This window comes from Eleginops maclovinus, chromosome 24 (genome assembly GCF_036324505.1).
Source record: "Eleginops maclovinus isolate JMC-PN-2008 ecotype Puerto Natales chromosome 24, JC_Emac_rtc_rv5, whole genome shotgun sequence".
In the NCBI taxonomy this organism is placed as follows: domain Eukaryota; kingdom Metazoa; phylum Chordata; class Actinopteri; order Perciformes; family Eleginopidae; genus Eleginops; species Eleginops maclovinus.
In genome coordinates, this window is record NC_086372.1 from 4,595,975 (window position 1) to 4,618,597 (window position 22,623).

Below are 22,623 nucleotides of genomic sequence, written 5' to 3' on the forward strand. Positions count from 1 at the left end.
TTAAGGGGAAATAAAAGCAGGCAAACTGTGTGCTGTGATAGATAACCTATCTCTACAACGTTAAGTATTGTGCTTAAACTGAGATAAGTGTTGGTATTTTTCTTTCATAGAGTAAACAGGACCCTTTCTTTTTCATGAGAGCATCTTCCCTGAGGCTGAAACCAGGTGAGTAACAACCTGTCTGACTGACACAGTGTCAAGACAACAACAATATAGGCTAAAAATAATTATGCTATTAGTCATTTTCAAAATAAAATAATCACATTCATGCAATCAAATATCTTTATCTGCTCGCTTTTGTTACATTTCTTCTGTATGCAATTCACTTACTGCTTGTTTTACCTTTCACAAAGTAGTTGAGATCGTTCATGTTTTGGAGAACATCATAGACTTTAATTTTGAAGTCATAATCACAATATTTCGTGGGACATTTCAACAGGCTCACTCTGACTTGACGCACCTTTAGTAGAGAGCGATGCGGTGACTGCGATGCGCGCGCATAACGTCAGAGCTGTGGATGTTTGTCAAGGTAGAAAGTTTAAGTAACATCATACCGGATGTAGGTTGAATTGAACTTCAAAATAAAACTTATCTGACACGACGGACAGTCAGTTGCGCAAATGTCTATGCATTACAGTTATGTTTTGGTTTAAAACGTACCAACCATTTTGTTATTATTACTAATGTGTTATTAAGTTAGAGGTGTACATGTGTTAATGCAGCAGTAAGCTTTAAGACATTGAGTATAACTGTTTAATTATTTTAATAATTTACGAGACTTTTATTTTGAATAACACAACCAGAAATGCTGCTGGTTATCGCTGCTGACCTGACGCAGCTTCCTGCATACACACACCGTCTCTTGGCGAACATGGCGGCAACTTGACAACGGCAGCGAGATGAAGACGGTGAGAGCTTGAAAAAGAAAAGAGGTCTGTTACAGGCTGTAGGCCCCTCCGCCGACATAACGGCAGACAGCTTCGCCATGTTGGAAGAGGATAGCGCCCTTGTCCCTGCACGACCGAGGCCAGAGAAAACGTAAACGCGTCGGTGAGTGTTTCTAAAAACGGAGTCGAGGCTACGCAGAGGAGCGGAGCGGCGCGGAGCGGAGCTCAGGGCGGGCGGGAGGACAGCGGCTTCACCGGTCAGCCATGGAGGATGCGGCCCGTGGTCGCCAGCGTCTAATTTCCCATCCAGCCCACGCTCATTTTAATGGGAATTACCGCTGAACGCAAAGACACGCCGGGACAACCCACCACCTGACATTTGAGGGGAAGAAAACGCGAAGCGGACCCCACGTCAATGACTGTTGCGGCAGAGGAGCCCCCACGGTGGAGTCGTCCGGTTCCCAAAATATGACCAGGGGTGCTGGGACGTGTTGGCAGCAAGAAGATGACGACGGCTTCCAAATCTGGCTAGAGCCCCCCCGCGACAACCAAAAGCCATTCACCGACTCAGAGAGGGCGCAGAGATGGCGACTGTCCTTGGCATCTCTCTTGTTCTTAACCATCCTTCTCTCTGATCACCTGTGGTTCTGCGCCGAGGCCAAACTGACCCGGACCCGGGTCAAGTTCGCATCCTCCCATCTCCTCTCACCCCAGACCCACTCAGCACACAGCAGCCTCAGAGGAAACCCAGATGCTATTTTTATAGGAAACTCTACCAAACATTTGTGGCGGCTCGAAACTTGCCACCAGGAGGATAGTTTGTCTAAAGACTGCTTTACTTTCGCAGATGCCGACCATTTGTGCGGGGGCCTTTCCGACAAAGAGGGGACGCGGGCTGTAAATATGAGCGATTTGTACCTTTCCTTTTGTAACTCCTACTCTCTACAGGATTTGTTCTACGGGTCGACAAGTCCGGACAATTTGAACTGCAGCCTCGACGTGCTCGGCAATGGCGACACCACCAGATGCAGCCTGTGCGTCCAGGCGTACCAACGCTACGACCAGCACGCCCAGGAGAAATACGAGGACTTTGAGCTCCTAACTCAGAAATATGAGCCGGGGGCATATTCAGTGAGGACGTGCATGGAGCAGTGCAAGGTAGGCTGCAAAAGGGAAGGGGGCGGGTGGTGGGATGGATTGATGGAGGGAGGAGGGGGTAGATGTGGTGGCCATCTGTTGATTTGGGCCCGGATAGATGCCAGTTTTTGGTCCTCCTCCTCCTGTCGCCATGGAGACGGATGACAGATTCAAGGAGACTCCCGGGCCTCATGTTCATTCATCTCCTCATTGTGTTTAGGCCCCATGCTAATGTGCCGATCGAGGCCCTGCTAGTGTCCCCCCCCCCCCCCCCCCTCTGTTACTCCACGCTCTTTGACATTGAACACCGCCTACAGCTCTTAATCCGCCTGATCGGCCATCGATAACCCGGATAGGCTCGTTAGACTAATGCTGGAGCTTTTACAGCTTTACGACAATTTAATGAGCAGGAAGCAGGCTGGTGCCATATGCAAACAACTGTGGGAGCTTGTGTGTGCTGTCGCAGTCCGCCAGGTGTTCATCATGGCCGCCCACTCCATATCGAGAGCGTTTCATTAAAGTCAAGAGGTGGTTTCCCTGCCTAATGTGGCGGAAGGCTTTCTTCGCTCCGACTTGTGTTTGCTCATTTACAGGCCTGCGCGTACAGGCCTCTCGTGTGTCTGTAGGCCCATGCTCGATGTTTGATCGCCATGCACTGTTTACCACGTCGGGTCAGAGTGGGCTCTAAAGGGTTTCCGGGATACTGCTGAGCCCCCATGAGCGCCATTCAGCACCGCGGACAGCTCCCAGCTCTCCGCGGTGCTGAATGGCGCTCCATTCACAGAAGCCCTGGCCAATCCCAGATGGCCTCCATTCACCCAACCGGTAGCACAGACAGACACACACACACAGGCGTCAAAACGCGTCTCTAATAAGGCCATCTGCCTTCTTATACAAACCCAATGCATGTGGATAGAGCCACATGCATGTAAACTGTGCCTAGTTTACTGGGATAGCTTGCATTTAGTAGACAGAATCCCTTCGGTGTGTTTTATTCATCAAACAACAAGGAGCCGTCTTTGATATTCTCTTCCTGTTGGATGTCTTAATCCTTGAAAACACAACACAGGCTTTTTATAAAAGATAATTCTACTACTCACACGTTTCCAAAACCACTTACTATTACTTTTACACCAATTGTGTAGCTACACAAAGGAGCTGGAGGCTGCTCCACTTCCTTCACTTGCTACCTTGATTTTGCTTAAAATGTCTGTGTTTTTTTAAATAGCTTCAATTTTCTTTATTCAAAAAAGGGCATTCGATGACATCAACGTCGGCAATGGCAACTTTTCAGGTTCACTTTCCTTTAACCTTACATTGATTAAAGGATTAATGGAGGAAGGATTGATCAGATGAGTCGATGATGGATAATAAAAAGTCATATAAAGTAAAACCTGATGTTTCTCACCAACGGTGGAAGCTTTATATTCTCGTCCCAGTAGCTCAAAACACGTTCATCAATCATGTTGAACTGGTAAAGCCTGACCTAGCCCCTTCAGAGTCTTAGTTCATGGTCGGTTGCGTTAGAATATGCAAAAACGAGGACAATGACAACCACTGAATGCAGAGTTTAAAAAAGAAATATCCTGTCCAGCAGGTTTCAGCCACTGAGGAAAGCTCCCTGAAGCCTCCATGTGTGACTTCCTCTCCTTCTCTTCTGTGAACTGTAGCCACACACATGATTTCAGTCTTCCCCACTCTCTGAGCTCACCTCTTGGCAGAGACAGTAATTTAGCTAACCTGCTAATTTCTTTAAAAAAAGGCCCTTCTCTATCACCTTCTTGGTCCAGCAGTGGCTCAGTCAGTAGGGGCTTGGACTGGGAATCGTAGGGTCACCGGTTCAAGTCCCCGAACAGACTTGAAATATGGAAACTGCTACTTGGAGAGGTCCCAGTTCACCTCCTGGGCCCTGCTGTGGTGCCCTTGAGCAAGGCACCGAATCCAATCCCCCCTCCCCATTGCTCCCCGGGAGCTGCACAGTAGCTACCCACTGCTCCTAGTACTAGGATGGGTTAAATGCAGAGGACACATTTCACTGTGTGTGCTCTGCTGTGTGCATGTACTGTATGTGACTAATAAAGGGGGTTTCATCCTCCGATTCTACTTCTTGATTATAGGCTGTAAGTGTCGGGAAGAGCGTTGTGACTCAAGCAGTAGTGCGGAGCTCTTGTTGAGTTCATGGCTACCTGCCTTCGGGAAGCCGAGCATTTAATATTGTGTGCCGGATCACACGGATGTAATCTGTGTAAATAAGTGTTAAAAACCAAATATATCCCTGCCTCGTTGTCTCAGTTCAGGGTAACACGTAGAGCCCGAGCCAGGGAAAGACCTCTGACATTATCAAGTGATGGTGTTTGACATGGAGTGTAGCATTTGTTGTGCAGGGGAGACTACTGTGGTCCGCAGGTGGTGCTTTGATTCCTCTAGCCTGAGGTGAAACATCACACGGTGGGCATGGCCGCGGTGCTCTTCCTCACCGTGGGATTCTCCATCTTCTGACTCTGTGAAAACCCAGACCGCTCATACTGTGGAGCAAAAGCAAACCCCAACTTCTTAAAGAGCAACCACAGCTGTTGTCTCTGCACTGTCATCAGACCATTTAATGTAGGCTTCTTGCTAAAACCTGCAGTATGAAAAGCATTATCATGAAGCCTATTGGAGATACAGGTGTGTGTAGTACACGAGAACTTAAACAAAGTCTTGATTTTTTAGCCTGACGGTGGTAATGTTATTGTCATAGGACTATTTATAAATGGAGCTATCTCGCTCATGTGATTTTCATGCAGAATTCAACGTTCTGGACCTTGATCGTTCTCTTTTAGAAAGTGATATACTCCCACACGTTTGATCTTGTTTCCTTTAGGTTCTGTAACCATAACACACGTAGCTCTATTATGTGATGCAATATGAGTGTTCAGCGAGGGTCCCTTATATGTGCTAGCTACTGTAGCTGCAGCTATTTGGATGGTTAGTCGGTGCATCCCAACGATCATAACAACATGAAAAATCCAGCAAATATTTTTGATTAAGAGGCTGTCATCTGTTGAATTCTCCCTATTTGGACCATGGTACGACACCGAAATGTCCCATTAGGAGTCACGATTGTAATAATGAAGCTACAGCTAAAGTTATTATTTTAAAATAGCTTCTTACCAACAGTACTACTCACATTTGAAAACGAGAAAATACTCACATTTAAAGGCCCTTAAAACTTCATTTGACCTGATATTACTCTGTGATCTTTGAACTAGAAAAGGTGTTCTCACATGCGTACGTCCATGCACAATTAATGATATCACAAAATCTGATTGTGTGTTGAGGTGAATGAGTTAAATACCCTGTTTTCAGCTGTTAAACCATGTGAAAGCAATACCTGAATCTGTTTTACTATCTGTGTTTTCTCCTATTAAGTCACAAATATTGTCATAGAGAAATATAAAGGACTTAAAGCCAAGTTTTTAGGACCTTTTGAAAAAGCAGCATTCAAATGGTAATTTAGAATATCAACGTTATGAATGAAGCTTTGTGCTCTCCGGTGCAGCCCTGTAATTACCTAACAAGTACACTGCACATAGAGTTTGAGAGAGTGGGGGGTCAATAGGAGCCCACAGAAGGCCCCATTAGCCGGTGAATCTTGGTCTGGTGGAACAAAGCACATACTTTTTTCGGGGTTTCCCACCAGATATGATGCGTTTGAGAGCTCTTCAGTTCTCACCTGCCACGATCGCAGCATGACTCAAAAATATCTTCCACTTTTTTATTCTGAAAATCATTTCCCCTAGTTGCAGGTGTCTGCAATCTTGTTCCTCCGCAGTCATTTCTGTCATTTGTAAACTTGAAAGACTCAGCACCTGGCCAAGCAATCAAGCAGTCTATGGAGCTTTCTACTTAATACTCTATTATTACGTCTCTTTCGTTGACCCTCTGTGACTCCTGCTACTACTACCAACCTCCTCTTTGCTCTTTTTTCCTGCTGTTACTATAATTTCCAACACAATCACTGATTAATCTGTTCAAATCCGTCTCCTCCCACCCTCCAGGTCCAATTGAATGTCTAATCATAGCCGGTGTTGTGTGCAAGTGGAGAGGAGGACAGCTTCGTCCCTCTTTAGATCCTTGTCAACCGCACACATCTGCATTGATCCACGCTCCTTTTGAGCCGGAGGGACGGGTGGCAGCAATACCAAGAGGTTGATCCCTATTGATCGCACCGAGCCCTCCGTGTTCACTCGTCCTTCATTTGGTAGTGGGCGGCTCCTCCGACTGAAATAGGGCAGTGAAGACATCATGTTACTGTGTGAACCCTGTGTGATTGTGCCCACGACCTGTGTCTCTGCTTTATATATAGTTATGGTTTAAAGGGACACTCTTCATCCATTATCTGGCTTTTTACAACCCGGACAGTTCTGCGATTTAGCGGTAAATGATGTGTAACAACAAGGATATCGTTCTCACTCGGGGGGGGCCATGAAACAAAATGTAAACACAGATGGAGTTTCGGGAAGCGATGCGTCTCATTTTCTAGGGTTTGGGAAAGGCTGGGGCTCCTCATTTGATGAACACATCTGTCCTTTCAGAGTTCAAAAGTTTGGGCTGCAACTGCATTGATTAACCGTAAGTTTGGCAGCGATGGTATGCGCTGAAATATCTCAACAAGGAACATTACTCTGTATTGAACTACATTTAAAACTATCCACCGAGACCATACACTCATCAGGAAAATGTTAAATGAGGTTATTATGGAAGTGATAAGTCCATTTCTAATAGACTTTTATACGATCTGACCAATGCTAGCATGCTAACCTGCTAAATTAACATGGATAGCATGTTACAAAAACCTGCTCCACCTCTGCATGTTAGCATAGTGATGTTAGCATTTAGCTCCAATCATTCAGAGTCTCTGCTGGTATACACTGGTGGGATATTTGGTCAAAATGTCGTTCTGAAATCAGTGTGTCGCTCATATCCTTTCTTTTAGAGGGCCAATATTGCCATCGGTTGTATCAGTGTAGTCGTATTCTTTGTATTCTGGTCTTTTGTGTGTATACATGAAGTGATTATGAAGGTTCACAGAGGGAAAGTGGCTCATACGGGCACCACTGTAGCTTTGATTTGCTCCCTCGCTCATCCCACAGTCCCTCCTACTTGACAACAAGACACAGACTCTCTCATCCCCAAATCTATCAGTTATCCAACAGTACCAATGTGGTTTATCTCATCTACATGAACATCCTGTGATCATCACCCATGCTTTTTTAAATCGCTGCCTTTGTCAGCCTTTTATTCGTTATTCATATTAGCCGACGCTGTGTGTCTGCTCCAGTCTCACAGAGCCTCGCGTGCATTAATGAACGACAGATCCAACCGTCCAGGTTGAACACGGAAGCGCTCACATGTGTTATTTCCGCCATTGTGTCTTCCTGCAGCGGTTGTGAATGCTGACCTTGGAGGGTGTTTTGTCCCTTCCAGAAGCCTGGCCCACTCCACGACAGCCCTTTTATGAATGGGCAGATCCCTGAGCTGCATGTTAATGAGGCCGGGGGGGGGCTGCTATGGCTGCTGCAGTGCACGGCAGCGCTTCCATATTGTTTTAACTGTGAAGCTGAGTGCAGATCAGATCACATGGGATAGCAGCAGTGGGGGAGAAAAGGGGGTTGAAGCGGGTTACCCAATTAATAGGCCTCATTTAACCTGTGCGGCATTTCCATTATAGGTGATATGGGAAGTCCTTTCTCTGGCATACAGTAATGTTGTCAATCAAAGGTGGAGATTGTAATTACAGCTACATCGTCTCTGTGTAACGGATTGATTCCATTTATTAAACGAATGGCATTCCCATCAGCCCCAGCTGTACTCTGTTTAGTGCTAATTAGCAAATGTTAGCTAATCGAATGGGATACATGGTAAACATTGTACATGCTGAACGGTTTATGCAATGTGAGAATGCTTGCATAATGACTTTAGCATTTAGCTAAAAGCCTCACACAGCTATTAGCATGGCTGTAGACTCTTAGCATAAGAAGGTTAGCAGCATTTATGTGGTATTTTACTTAAAACAATGTACATATTTACTCAAAGTTGTATGTGTTTTATTTATATATTCAGAAACGTATTCAGAAAAACTACATTTCCCATAATGCAACTCAGTGTTTATTTTCCTGTGAAACACCTAAGGGTCAGACTAATACCTTCACTCTTTTTTGGGCATGACATCAATTAGTGGATGGATTATATTTACAGGGACTGATATACGCCTGAATGCCTCTGTTTGCAATTTCCATGAATTGTAATATTTAGGGAAGATATAGAATGCAGGTGCAGGGTGGAGGTTTGTGTCCATTACACATATCAGGTGGAGTCGGATATGGAAAGTGATTAAATTCCCCAACACTCTGCACTAATGGGATTATGCGACATCCCCTTATTTCCCAGTATGGTACCTCTTCCCAAGCAGATCTGCAGTCGACTAGGTAAAAGGTTGGAATCCCTGTTAATCTCCGTGTGTCCCATTAGGATGATTGAGGATGAGGTTTGTCACCGGACATGAGTTTTTATGAGTAGTTAATAGGCAGCACCAAGGCGTGTGACGTTTAAAAAATACTGGCTCTATTTTCTTATTCAACCTCTACCTCCTCTGGTATTTTGTCTTTGTATTTAATAAAGAGTTCTTGTAGGGGGGAAAAGCTTTTTGAGCTAGCTAGCTTGCTAACTGTCAGTAAGATAGCTTATTTGACACTACGTTTGCATAGTTCTCCTGTGTTGTACCGTAAAGCGCCTCTTTTTGGGAGCATTTTAGGCCACTCTCTAGAGAGGAGATTAATTTTAGGTGACTGGTGCAACACAAATAATAAGCTCCAGGCTTCCCCCTGTTTGGACTTTAAAGGTCAATGCTGTAAAGACAGTTTGTTATTGGTCAGTAGCAAGTATTTGCCGGTCAAGGTTCACCAAAGTGCAAGTGATTGTAGAGTTCCCAAATGTAATGATTTACCTGTGAAAGGTTGACATTTTTATCCAGCTTTTTGTCCATTGTCCCCAGCTGCTTGACTCCCACCTGTTAACTGTTTTTCTATCCATTGACGGGCGGAGATAGCAATCTAAACACCTCGTTAGTTACATTTACCTGCTACTCGCCAATGGGGTTTCTATGGTTTGTTGAGATCTTTATAAGGCAGCAAGAGATGGGAAACCCTTATCAGGCCAACTTGATACAGTCCTTTCCTGATGTTGCTTTCCCTCTCTAAATGCTCTCCTCTCATCTGCTATGAGGCAACCTGAGGTGAGAAGCTGAGGACATTTCCCTCAGTGTTCAGTCCAACAAGAGATGTTCAATGCGGACCCTCACTTCTAATGGATGCTCTCTAACACTGAGAAACAGCCCGAATACGCCCCAGAGATATTAGAAAAGTTCTCAAGGCCGTGGTGTTGACTCGTGGGAGTTTGTGGGCGGAATGGAAGGCCTCTTGGCCGTTTGACTCTCATTTTGTCCTTCTGTGTGAATGATACATTCCTGGAAAGCTTTTATTAACATTTCTGAAGTATAATAAAGCAAAGCACCAGAAAGCAGGTTTTATTCCAAACTTAACTCATTGCTTTTAGTCTACCACCACCCCCAGTTTTCATGTGTCCAACCCACTTTGTTCCTAGCTCCAGCTCATGAATTATGGCATCAAGTTCAACTCTTTTTCTGGGAAATAAACTTCCTGTGAATGAACGATAACGACAGCCTCCCTCTTTCTCAGGCAGTGGCAGAGGAATGTTCACACTGACTGTGTTGCGTAAGATCTTGACCAGTTAACGGCCCTCCCTCGCTCACAGTGATCTTTCACCCCCCTTAAAGCCAATAAATCTATATGCTGATGTACCCCACTCTAAGGCCTTTCAATCTCCCTCATTCCTTCACTGTAATCACAGCCATCACTTGATAATGAGCCATACCTTGAGAAGTGATCAGCAGTGATGTTGTTCCTCTCACCGTGTAGTGTCAGCACAGTGATTGAAACCAACTACTGAAAAAATAAAGACCCTTCCAACTAAACTTGGATTATTTTATGACGTCATCACTCGAAACTCGCCATAGAGGCCAACATCGTACTTGTACCAGGCTGTAAACCTGTTAAACCTGCCTGTGAAGTTCTGGATATCATGATATTTATGGTATAGTACAGTCAAAAAGTAAACAAAAAGAGGGGCGTCATGTAGCAAAAAGCAGCAGCCAAGTCTTTATCTGCAACTGTGCAAATACCGGACTGAATAGACGTGCAGAAAAAGCTTTGAATAGTTGGTTCAAAAATATTGACCAACCCTGCTTTGTTGCAGAAGATGAAAGCTGATGCTCGCAGATTGTAATTGTACAATGTGCGGACTGCTTTAAATTCAGGTTTCTGTCAGGGTAATGTGGTTGGGTCGAGGCTGATGATGGTGCAGCTGAGCCCAGTCCAGTTGATTCCGTTCTTTTGTGTCAAAGCCCCACTCAGCGTTTACCTGGTTTTGTTTATCTTGAAGTGACATCTATATGTGACAGATATGTCTTGCGCTCAGGTCGAGTCTCCTGCAGTCAGCCGGCTCTGCGTCGATAGAGAAAGCAGAGCCACCCTGACCTATTCAGCAGCCTCCCCGAGCTGTGATCCAGCCCAGAATGAATTCTTTAAACCTTTCGGAGGAGAGAGCTGCAGAGCTGGAGCCGTGCCAACAGGGATCCTTCGACCAGAGGACCGCTTTATCTGCTCCACATGAAACCAAACCTGGGAAACAACCTCGTATCTATCAAAGTAATCAGAAGCAGGACAATTCTTACCTGTTTTGTAACCACTCGTTGCGAAACCAGGGCGGGAAACAAATCCTGCTATTCACATTCATAACCATGTTTACTCAGAACTCATCTACGCTTCAGGGAAATGACATGTCTTGATGACCTGACGGGTAGATCCATGCACCGACGTCCCGTAAAGCCGCTTCCTCGACAGGGCATTTCCTGTTAAAGGGTTCAGGCTTTCTGGGAGCCTCTGGATGCCTGTCAATAGCATCGATGGATCCCTAAGCAGTGAGTGCGTATTCGTTTTATGTGTGGATCAGGTGCTGATTTTTAAGATCTTATGGACAAACCTCTAAGGCTAATCCTGTATAACACAAGAAAGGTGACATTTCTACACTGAAAATCAATACTACGAAATCGCAGCACACTGTTGAACCTCCAACACAACTATTATAAGGGGATGTCCCTGTTTTGTGATGAGGAGCCGCCGCTGTGGCCACATGCATGAATTAAAGGAGCGGACATGCAGTGTAACAGCAGCCCCAGCTGTGCAGACCGTCAATACCGTTGATGGATCACTAAGGCCTCTGCTCACTGTTTTCACCTTTGCTTCTGAGAATTGACTTGGCTTTTTCTTTTTTCTGTAACATTTATTTATGGCCGTTTGCACAGAAAAGGAATTAGTGCAGAAACCTGAGGGTTGAGACATTTTCAGGTGCTTGTGATGAATAACTATGTTCTATTCAATTAGAAGAACAGATACAGTTCCATTGTATCTAAAGGTACCAACAACAAGAATGACTCTCCCTCCCGTTCACTATTAGGTGACACCTTACTGGTGTTGAAACACTTACATTTTCAAGTGGATGGGAATGATGATTAAGACGCGCCATGGGAATTTCAAGATGAAGGCGAATCTGTGTACCAGGGCAGACATGTTAGACTTAGAAATTAGATTTGTGGATAGCAGTGATTTCTTGGGCTGATGGTTAGCAAAGGAGCAAAACAAATTTCCCAGATTAAAGTGCTACATTTAGGAGATACACTCGAATTTTATGAGTAACACCCTGTGAGATTTTTAAAGTTCTATATTTATAAAGAGATTTAGAGGAAAAAGTGGTTCTTGAACTTGCATCTTGCTAAGAGATCCTCCAAAGTCATCTGATCTTTAGGGCTGTTTTGTAATCTTTTGTCCCTGTGTGGAGTGCCAGCCAGCCATACCGTGTCAGGTGTCATTCATCCAGAGTTTCCATTCAGGAACGAACGTATTAAACTCTGTCCAACGCGTAGCCCCTGCTTCTCCCACAGCCCTCGTTGGTAGAAGATGACACTGTGGACGTACAAACAAGGCTTGCACTGAGATTGCAAACCGTGTAAATTGATGAAAACGCTCTGCCTTCGGAGTGTCATTTTCCAGAAGCGCACACACGGCGCCTGGAAACGTTACATCACCGGGGAATGGGATGTAATAAGTGCGGACATCAATGATGGAAGACGGACACTCGCGTGCATCCCTGTCCCGCGCGATGATCCCGGGGTTGCATCAGGGACCCAAGGCGGCCATTGGGATTTGAGATGTGGGTGCATCAAAGTCCTGTGTGTGTGTGTGTAGATGCTTTTTTGGAAAAACCAGATGACCGTCACTATCAGGAATGCATATGCTGCACATTCAGGATATTACACGGCTAAATAAAGATTTACCAAACAAAGAAAATAGCCCAGGTAGTGCAAGAGTGGCTTCCTCCCCCCCCGTGATTTGTGAGTGGCAATGATCTGTGTCATTCAGCCTCTAACTGGGATCTCACTCTGCCGCTGACTCATGTGCTTTTTATAGTCTTTCCACTTTATAGCCTCTGTATGTGTGACACCGTCCTGCTGGGAAGAGTGTTGATACTCAGAGGCACGTTGAGTCCAAGTTTTTTTACACACCTGGCTGTTTAAACCAACAGAGGTACAGCTTTATTTTGATGGTACCTCCCTGTGCATACACACGACACCATTGTGGTGTCATACACACGTTGTATTTTAGAGCTATCTCTGCTTTGCTATACTGTGTTCCAAGTGCGTTCTTCCAATGACAACAGGCGATTGAAGTTATTTTGTAAGAGGTAAATACAGATTAAACGTGTATGTAGAACGTTCTGCTTGTTGCTGAGTGTTTTCAATTATTTTCTATTGCAGCTGCTGCTTAGGAGTCATTGTAGTCTGACATTTTCCTCAAATTGGTGGTAATTTCGCTACTGAATGAATATCGAGCACACGCTTACATGTCTCTGCTGCCTAGTGCTACCTCTTGTCTGCAGACAAGCTCTCCCACAGTCCTCTTTGTGTCGGATGACAGGCATGTGAATGGGGCTGGCGAGGGGAAAGCCCTGTGCCACAGCGAGGCCGAATGGAGGAAGCACTGCTTTGCATGTCAGATTTACAGGAGCTGTCAAGCCTGAGACGACCGCTGCCTGTTAACTATCGGACGCATGTGGAGTCACAAACCTGACCTGCTTTTACAACACAATAGACACTGGTAGGTGGGGGGGGGGGGGTTATCTGTCTGAGCCCAACTGCGGATCTCCCCGAAGCCAAACAGAGAGAGATGCTTTGCAGTATTAAGCGTGGGTCATCTCGTTGCATCATGAACGTGTTCCTCTGTTGCAGATGTATGTTACATTGAGCACCAAAATAGCTCAGTAATTCTCCTCATCCTCAGCACAGCCTGCTACCTGCAACATCAGTCCATTATGAAATAGTGTGTGTGTGTGTGTGTGTGTGTGTCCCCCACACACACACACACACTCCCTGTTGAGACACGATGGCTCCACCAATGTTTTCTGCTCTCAGGTTGATTGATGCTACACGACAGGCAAACCCCCGCCCTGAAGGCATCAGATGCACGTGTTGTTCTGGGAGCTTGATTTTGATTCTGGCTATAAAATGACTCCTGGTAGCTAGCTTCTTGCGGTTGCTTTGTCCCATCTGTGAACACTTTACGTCACCTGTTGACTTCAGAAGTTCTGTGTTGTGATCCAGGTGTTGGAGGACAGTACACGGAGCTCGTGCTACTCATTGCGACTATCACTTGAGACCGCTAACCCTAGCTTTAACTCTATAGCTTCTTTAATGTTTATCCACACAATAACACTAGGGGTGTGAGCCCTCAATGACTCAGCAAACGTTTTGATGATAAAAAGGATGGAGAATTAGTGCTAACTTTAGCAAGCAAGGCCAACTAGCTTCCAAAATCCAAAATATAAGGTAGGGTAATAAGCTTTACACGGAGTAAAGGATCTGACGTTCTGAACAGTAAGCTATGTTCTGGATGGACTGCATGCACACAGAAAATAAGAAGCCGTCCATGGCTCGTTCATCAGTCTGCTTCTTATATAATAGTCATAATCACTGTGGTGAAATTCAGATGCCAGCTCTGCTGACACTTATCTGCCAAAGCGTCAGCATTTGAATCTTAATTTTTAAGCTGCTATTTTTAGGCTTCAAAGCACTGGCAGAAAATGTCTTGCTGGTGTATTTTACATCTCTGTGTTAATGTAAATGTCCACACAACAGATTCCATCTCTGAAAGGTACCATTTGTAGGCTGAGGTGAAGGGAGACGTCTTGTGTGCAGGCTGGGGCTGAAATCCGCTGCAGGCATGAAGCCCCGGTGGAAATGGACGCCAGCTTGGTGTCTTTCCTGTCTGTGTCTCCGGGCTTCAGGACATTGTTTAAAGCAGACTAAGCTGCATGGCGACAGAGGCTTTTTGAGTGCCAGGTTCCCATTCACACTGATCACACATTAGACTGATCAAATCAGACTCCAGGCCTGCTTCCTCACTAACTCAATTTGCTCTCATACGCTTCCCTTTTCACGCTGAGCACAAGCACGCACACATTTACACACACACACGGACCCGGTTGCACGCTTAAACATGTGCACACAAACAGAAAAACCAACAGAGAGTGGGGCAGTACCCATTGAGCTCTAATGAAAAGCAGAAAAAGCTGTTACCTTGGCAACTGCCAGCACACATCTTCAGGAGGACCCAGATTTCCTGTCTGACTGCGATCGTATTGTTTTGGTTCTCTTTTGATAGCGGCAGCATCCCTAGACAGATTATCTCGCGGCTGGCAAGAATTTATGCTAAATCATCGGGAATTAAACATCAGCCGTTTGCACAGACAGGAAGTCGCCACGCTAGAAAATCCCCAGCCGTGGATTAAACACCTCCGCAGTTCACCTAAAGTCTTAAAACACAACTGAGATCAATGATCTGAGTGATTGTATCTGGGTCTTGAGACAGTTTCTCAACACACATCTGGCTGAGGAGCGAGACCACCGCTGCCAAAAGCAGAGGATCATGGGAATACATCTGCAGGTGCAATTTATCCAAATCACCCGGCAGCACAAGACGTGTGAACCCGAGCTCTTCAATGTTTATTAACAGAACATCTTTCTACCCTGAGCATACAGGGAAGACCAATCAAGGGGTTAAAATCCACAGACCTTTGTTTTTGAAGGATGAACGTGGTTCCTGGAAGACAGCGTTAACCCCCACAGCACCCTGTATCCCCCCCTCCCAATGTATCAACATGAAGCCATGCGTGTCTGCCATTTATTTGATTTTGCAAAGCATTTGGGTCCTTACTGTTCCCATCATTATCATTCCCATCACCATCAACGTAATCAGATTATTATAATTATTATAATTGCCTGTGCAGTGTTTGTTATCTGTGCATGGCGGTCTAAACAGGACACAATTCAGACCCATGTTATTTTACAGAAAAGGGGAGGGTGGCTGGAGGAGGGGCACGCTTACCTTTTTTTAAAAGTCTTTTTGAAACATGTTGACACTTTAAAACCAAGATGACGACACCCACCTCCGAGCTCTAGATGTTCCTCTGTGGTTAAATAACACAGGGGGTAATTTGCTGTGTGCACTGTGTTCTCTGCTGTGCCGTCTCCCTGACGTTTGCGTAGGCGGCTCTCGTCATTGCACATGCTAACTGTTAGCAACCGACAGGAACTGTAAAGCAGAGGAAAGTTGACTCAATTCCACAAAGCAACACATATGCAACTACTTCACTTTATATCCCATTGCTGCTTTTAGTACAACTGTCAGTGCACCCATAAAGATATAAGAATAGTTACCTTTGGAGGAGCTGATTTATTCTACAGATTCTCTTTTTCGACGTCGCATTTGAATTTCAAAATGACTACAGGTGTTTTTATCCGTGTTAAACTCATGGGCTTTAACACCGATTGTAACTCTGCGGAGAATATTACATTTATGAAGAATTAGGTTGTTCATGGCTTCCCAACAAGATATTATTCCTTTGTAAAATATTGCTTTTGTATGGTAAACCTCTCAATGTGGAACATTGTATTATTCTCCCTCTAGGTAATTACCTGATCAGCACTAATGGTTTGTTTTGTGTGTGTGATTCATGACTTGGAAAGGGCTGTTGTCGCCCTCTTGCTTGAATGTCTCAGGGAGTGAAATGACTCTCTTAACACCTTCAATAGCGTCACATTTCCTCCTTTATTTAATGGACAGACCTTTGCTGTTTAACATTTACTGAGGAGACAATAGGCGACATGCTACTGGACCCACACGTGTATACATTCTGCTCCGTTCTTCTGCAACACAAAGAGCTTCAGTCTGCTCTAAAGTGTTTGTGTTGATTTCCTTTTGCTTCTATCTCTTTATATAAAGTCTCAGATGTCCTCTTTAAGCCAACCAGCCCTTATTTTGTTAGCAAGAGGCTCCAAATCCAAACACAGTCCTTGTGCGATGGATTTCTCTGCTTTTTGCTTTATTTCCCTCCTTAAGTGTTAATCCCAGTAAACAGCAAATGACTGAGTGAATCCAGACTGTGGTTTGCCCTTGGTTCATTTTGTTTTGCTAAGCTTCCCGAGCCTCAGGCTTTGGCTATTACATGTCACCATCTGTCTCCTTATGCACATACGTCTGTGCGTTCTGTATTGCATTCTGCCTGGGAAGTGCAGCGAGAATAACCAGGAAGAGGAGAGGATCTCAGAACTGATGACGTTGAACTGCATTTTTGATAAAGCGCTCGTGAGCAGAGAAACAACAGAGGACACTTTTTTTGATTGATTAATTGTTTAGGTGATTTGTCAGGCAACATTATACCTCGGTATCTTGTCTTATTTAAAGTAAATCAAAAGGGCCCTATGCTTTTATGGGTCTCCCCTTTCCTGTAATGTGTTGTATAGGTGTGTATGTAAATGGTCTGAAAGGCAATAGAAATGAAGGTTGAATGAATACATAAAGACAAACGTGTTGTATTATTGGATAGCCATGCTAGCAGTGCGGCTCTAGCTAAATGTGGGTGATAAGCATTTTAGTTAATCAACTTTTCTTTGTACACCGCCTCACAGAATCTGCAGAGGAGGGGTTGTGCAGATTCTTGTTTATTCTTTATTGTTGTAAAAGTTATTGCAGAAAGTGATCCTGCTGCAGCAGCCTTTCATAATCCATCCCCATAAATAAGCAAAACATTCCTCTGTATCTGGCAGGGTCTACTTTCTGTTGGATCTGCAGTAGCATTGATTCGGTTTCCCTAAGGTGCATGAAGTGCTGTGGTTCCAATATGTTAGGTTCTGTTAACACAGGAAGGCTCAAGACAATTGTCCTCGAATGGATATCATGTTTATCATCTGTTTGTTCTTCTCCCTCTTCAGACGGCCTATAAGCCCTGGCTGTGCGCTCAGTATTTCCCCACCACGCAGCTGTCCTGTCAGAGGAAGGTACCTTGCCAGCAGTACTGCCTGGAGGTCCAGCAGAGCTGCCCGTTCATCCTGCCCGACAACGACGACCTGATCCACGGAGGCAGCCCCAGCTTCATCTGCACAGGTCAGAACCCACTCAGTGTCAGCAGCAGCAGCAGCAGCAGGGAACATGCTTGTGTGTGGGTGTTCGTGTGGCCTTGCCTCGGAGAAAAAGCTCCTAATTTTAATTCAGCATTTTATCTCACAGTATGAAATCATGTGTGTTACTGCATGGTGTTCCTCCAGGAGAAAGCAGGTGAGAGGTGTTTTCCGGAGGCTTTCTGATGACATCTAGTGGCAAGCACAGACGAGGACTTTTTCACAAAGCACTGATGAATTGAATTTGGCTCATACCTCAAGATTTACTGCAGTTCATACCATAGCAATCACCAAGGACTTTCCCTCAGAGGAGCTGGATGCATGCCAGCACACAAGGTGTCTGTAGTCCGAGCTCCACCACAGCTGCAGCAGCGCGGACACACCGGAGTCTGCAGGGTGGAGCTAAGCCGGAAATTATGTCAGGTCAGCAATATTTCAGGGGCTAGGGGACTGTAGAGACATTACAAGTGTGGGAAGTTGAGTTTTATTTGTATTTATTGTTGTTTTTTCTCCAGTTTTAAAGGTTAATCTGACTGGAAAAACCCTCTCAGAAATATTAGGAAGGGGTTTGTTTTTAAAGTAACGCGATACATGAGCCATACAGCCCCTAAAACATATATACAGGTCTGCAAATAAAGATGGATTTGCCTAAACTCTTGATGAGTGTATAGACACATCAGCCAATCGTATGTCTGCTCTCCTCACCCCCCCCCCCCCCCCTCCCTGATGTTTAGTTTTAGAGACCTGAGGGAGGTTTGCCTCCAGTAGTCAGTCTTTCCGTGCAGGTGAGTGCAGTGACAGCTGGCAGGTGAAGACTTCAGAGTCAGGGCCAGGGCGGCTGTGAAGGCGGCGCTGCGGCAGCCTCTGTGTGCTGTAGCCTTGCTGTGGGTTCAGCCGCGGGTCAGTGTGTCTGCTGCTCCGCCTCGTGACCACGGCTACACACCGAGGTGGTGTTTCTGCACAGCTGCAGGGAGAGTATCACTGCGATGCCATTAAGCTGTTCAATGCAATTTAGAGTGTTGGTGCTAACAGATGCTGTTTTTAACTGAGCTGCAGCAGTTTTTAATTACTCTGAACACCTCTGCTGAAGACAGTCAGTATTAGATACACTCCCACTGCATGAGGATCACTCATGACCGCACCACAACAGCTGACATGTTTAAATATCAAATTGTTAAATGTTTTTATATTCCTCCCTCATCATATTTCTCCTGTCATCTCTCCCCCAGGGATCCTGGCAGATCATGTACCAGACAGTGAGGCGAAGTGCTGCGACGTCCGATGGGACTCCAAAACGGACAGCCCCTCAGGCGGTACACTAAGAAGGACTGCTTCTTCCTGCCAGCCCGAGGGGGCCTCGGTCACCTCCGCTGCCACCGCGAGACTGTGCAGCGGGCGGCTGAAGATTTGCCTGCTGGCTCTCGTCCTCCTACACACTGTCATCATCATTTCAGCCTCCCATAATTCCACGTTGGTGGGCGTGGCTGCCATTTTCTCGCCAGAGGAGAGCGCTTCTAATGAGGAGTGAACCTTGGGGTGCTGTCTTCGAGAGGATTATGGCTTTCGCAGGGCTGCCAGGGACACATCTGGCGAGACCTGCCGGAGACGCCTCTACAATCTGCCGCCGATGAACCATCAACCACAGGAAGTGGGAGGGTTTTAACTGGAGCTAAGGGTGCTGGGACTGGACACGGACCGAAGATGTTTGAGAACCACCCCCCTAAAGAACTGACCTCTTGCCACTTAAAACCTGCTCATTGTTTCTATTCCATCCAAATGTTTTCTAGCATATTGTCCCTCTTCTCCTTCCTTCCCTTCCTTCCTTCCTTCCTCCCTCCCTTCCCTCCCCCCCGTGTATGGATGGCACGTCAGAGGAATAACGGACTTTTGATGAGTGTGCACTCTCGCTCATCATTACCTTTAGATTTTTGCTGCATTTCTTTCAGGTGCCAGAATGTTTTTTGACATATCAACTGTGTTCCACTTCCTACTCTGCATTTCTTACTACCTTGAATGTGATGTTGCTCGAGGGCCTGTCAGGACCAGCTCATCCATCACTCATAGTTTCTCTGGAAAACAAAATGTCTGTGATTCTGCTATATTCTGATGTTCGGCTTGTATTTTTGTCCCACTAGATCTCTTCTCGACCCCTTAGCGACAGTACATGGCTACTGGTTTTAGGACCTTAAGTGCTCTGAGAACGGCTCGCTATCGCTTCTAACTTGTTGGGCCATTGAGCAAGTTAGGAGCGATGGACCGGCGGAGGTAGTGACGCCACAGGAGGACAGGAAGTGGAGTTCTCTGGTTGGTGGAGCGTTCACTTGACCTCATACGGTAGTGTCGGGTTTAACGCCACAAACAGTATTTAGAGTAGTGAGAGTGCAGGGACACTAGAGGACAGTTGCATGATGCCAAAACACCAGGGGTCTCGTTTATCAAGCACGCGTACACTTGTTCCTCCACAGAATCCAACTTATTATATATTGAAATGGACGTAGCCAAGTGAATACAGAGGATGGGAGCTAACTACACCTCCACTTCCCAGAAGGGGGAGAAAAAAAATACCTGGAGGCCAGAGGTGGATTTAAATGCTTCCGGAAACTCCCATCTCCATAGAAGGGAGGTTTTTAAGCTACTGTATGAAGGTAGACTTGTAAGACAACTCTCTTGTGTAACACATTCAGTAAAAGTCTTTTTGCTGTTAAGACAAAGTCCGTAACTATTAAATATACCCTCTGCCCAAAGATGGTGGACGTAGGTAATGACCCGGAGTTGCTCTTTCCACCAGAAAATTCTACAGGGATAATTGTTGGTAATATTATCAACACAAAGGTTGGGAATAAGGGGGACAAGTGGTATAGAACAGTGTGGGGTGAAATCAAACACCAGGAACACATTTGGAACTCGTCCTACGCTCGCTTTGATAAATGAGGCCCCCACATCTTTGAGTGCCTCTCTGCTGCGTACGCCCCAGTGAGGCAGATCCTGGGAATGCGGCAATATAGAGGAAGCAGCCGCTGTTATCGTCCCACTTTGTGGAATCTTCACTACTGTGTGTAATCGCAGAGAATGTGACCAGACAGCCAATCAACAATCAATCAGTCCGTCGACCCTTAAATACCCCTAGACGCGCTGATCCACCGCTATCTCTCCAAGGTGAGCAAAGGGCTGTGTTAGTGTCAGAGTGGGAGGAGTTTTAAAGGGCTGATCCACCCATTTTGTTCCTTTTTCTTTTTGCATAGTTGCTACCAGGGAAGTGAAGGGATGAAGACTACTTTTCTATACCCACAGATTTACCCACTATATCCAAATCTGACACCAGGAGCAACTAGTGATATACCAAAAATAAAAGCTAATCATGGTTGCCTCTGATGATCAGTGACTGACAGATTAGAGTTTCTGCCCCTAATTGAGCTTACTGCCTCACATCACACACCAGAGTAAGATTTCACATGGAAGTCTACACTTTTTTTCGCATTTTCAAACATTAGGCCCCCCCAGTTTACTCTCTTTTGCCTGAATTATCGAGAACTACTTTCCTTTGAATGCAGCAGCGGATGTATCAGGCCCACACTTCGTGCTTCGCCCCTTCCTTTCTAGCTGTTCACCATCTGAGTCCTGTGGATCTATGCAGATGAACACCCTGTCCTTGTCCTTTCTGTTGTAAATATGTCCTGAGGATGTGGGATACCGAAAAATGGCCGCCCTCCCTTCCACCCCAGACCCTCCCCCGCCCCCACCCCCCCCACTGTTGGAAATCTCACTGTGTTTTCTGTTCGCCACCTTGGTTTTTCGTCTGTTTTTTGAGATTTTTGCCGCATTTTTTCCGTTGTCTAAAGCAGTGGTGTGAGTTGATGAGTAGGACTAAGTTGGATGTTAAAAAGACGAGATCAAGAGGTCTGGAGAAAAATATACAAAAAAATGAAGCTTGAATTGAGAAAAAGGGTTCAAATATAGAGAAAAAATTATGATAAAGTTGTCATATTGTCATACTAGAGATGCTTTAGTTTGCTAATTTACTTTCTTTTTTTTCTACAAAAGACTTGGATGAAAATTATTTATAAACTGCGTCCCACGAGTCATGATCTTTTTTGGACGTAAAACAAATACATTTATTAACATTTTGTTCAAAAGAAAATAAATATAAATTATGTTAAACATTACTGGTGTTTGTGATTTCTTCACTGAATGTCCAAAGAGTGCAATATCAAATAAAAATATATTTGAATAAATGGTGTCAAATATGTAAAAGATCTTATAATTTAAATAGACAATAATCAAAGGTTTTTTTAAAGTACATTTATATATTAAATTGTATTATTTGTGTATCATGTTTGTGCACTCATACTTTTTATATTTTTATATATTTATTTTATATTTTTAAATTCTGCTCTGATTTCATAAACCTCATTTGTCACGGTGACCCTTATTTCATAATGTCACTTTTCATAACAGTGATGATGTCATGCTCTCAGCTGTAAGCCAATCACACGCTCTCAGCATCTAGCAGCAGGGGGTGTGTGATTGGCTGAGAGTAATACCATCACTGTTATGAAAGGTGACTTTATGAAGTAGAAAGTAAAAGTGTTACTGTCAAAAAGCCAATACGAAATACAGTTGTAATGCATTTTTAATATGGAAAAGATAATGATGAAGTAATAACATATCATAGGAATCAAGTAATGTTAAATTATTTTTAAAATATTGTTTCGTGAAAATATCAAAACAATTATTTTATCACAAGTTATAAATATTAGAAAAAAGCTGATAAAGTTGAAGAATTAGGACATCTATCCACAGCTGCAGCAGTGGAGAAACTGCAGGTGTGTTTGCGGCCTGTGGCCACTGGGGGGCAGCAGCGCTCCATGTCCAGAGAGAAGGCGCGTTCAATCTCTGTTGGCTGTCCCGGCCTGATAATACAGGGGGGCGGGGTCAGACGATACTGATATATATTTAGATATAAAACAA

The 22,623-nt window shown here is 44.9% G+C and overlaps 1 protein-coding gene across 1 annotated transcript; it reads left to right on the forward strand.

Moving 5' to 3' along the window:
* Positions 1–709: 709 nt before the first annotated feature.
* On the forward strand, positions 710–21,804 carry nalf1a (NALCN channel auxiliary factor 1a). Its single transcript, XM_063877916.1, has 3 exons — positions 710–2,045; positions 17,470–17,641; positions 18,885–21,804. The coding sequence occupies exons 1-3, from the start codon at positions 1,356–1,358 to the stop codon at positions 19,181–19,183; spliced, it is 1,161 nt and encodes a 386-aa protein (XP_063733986.1). The 5' UTR covers positions 710–1,355; the 3' UTR covers positions 19,184–21,804.
* The last annotated feature ends 819 nt before the right edge of the window (positions 21,805–22,623 follow it).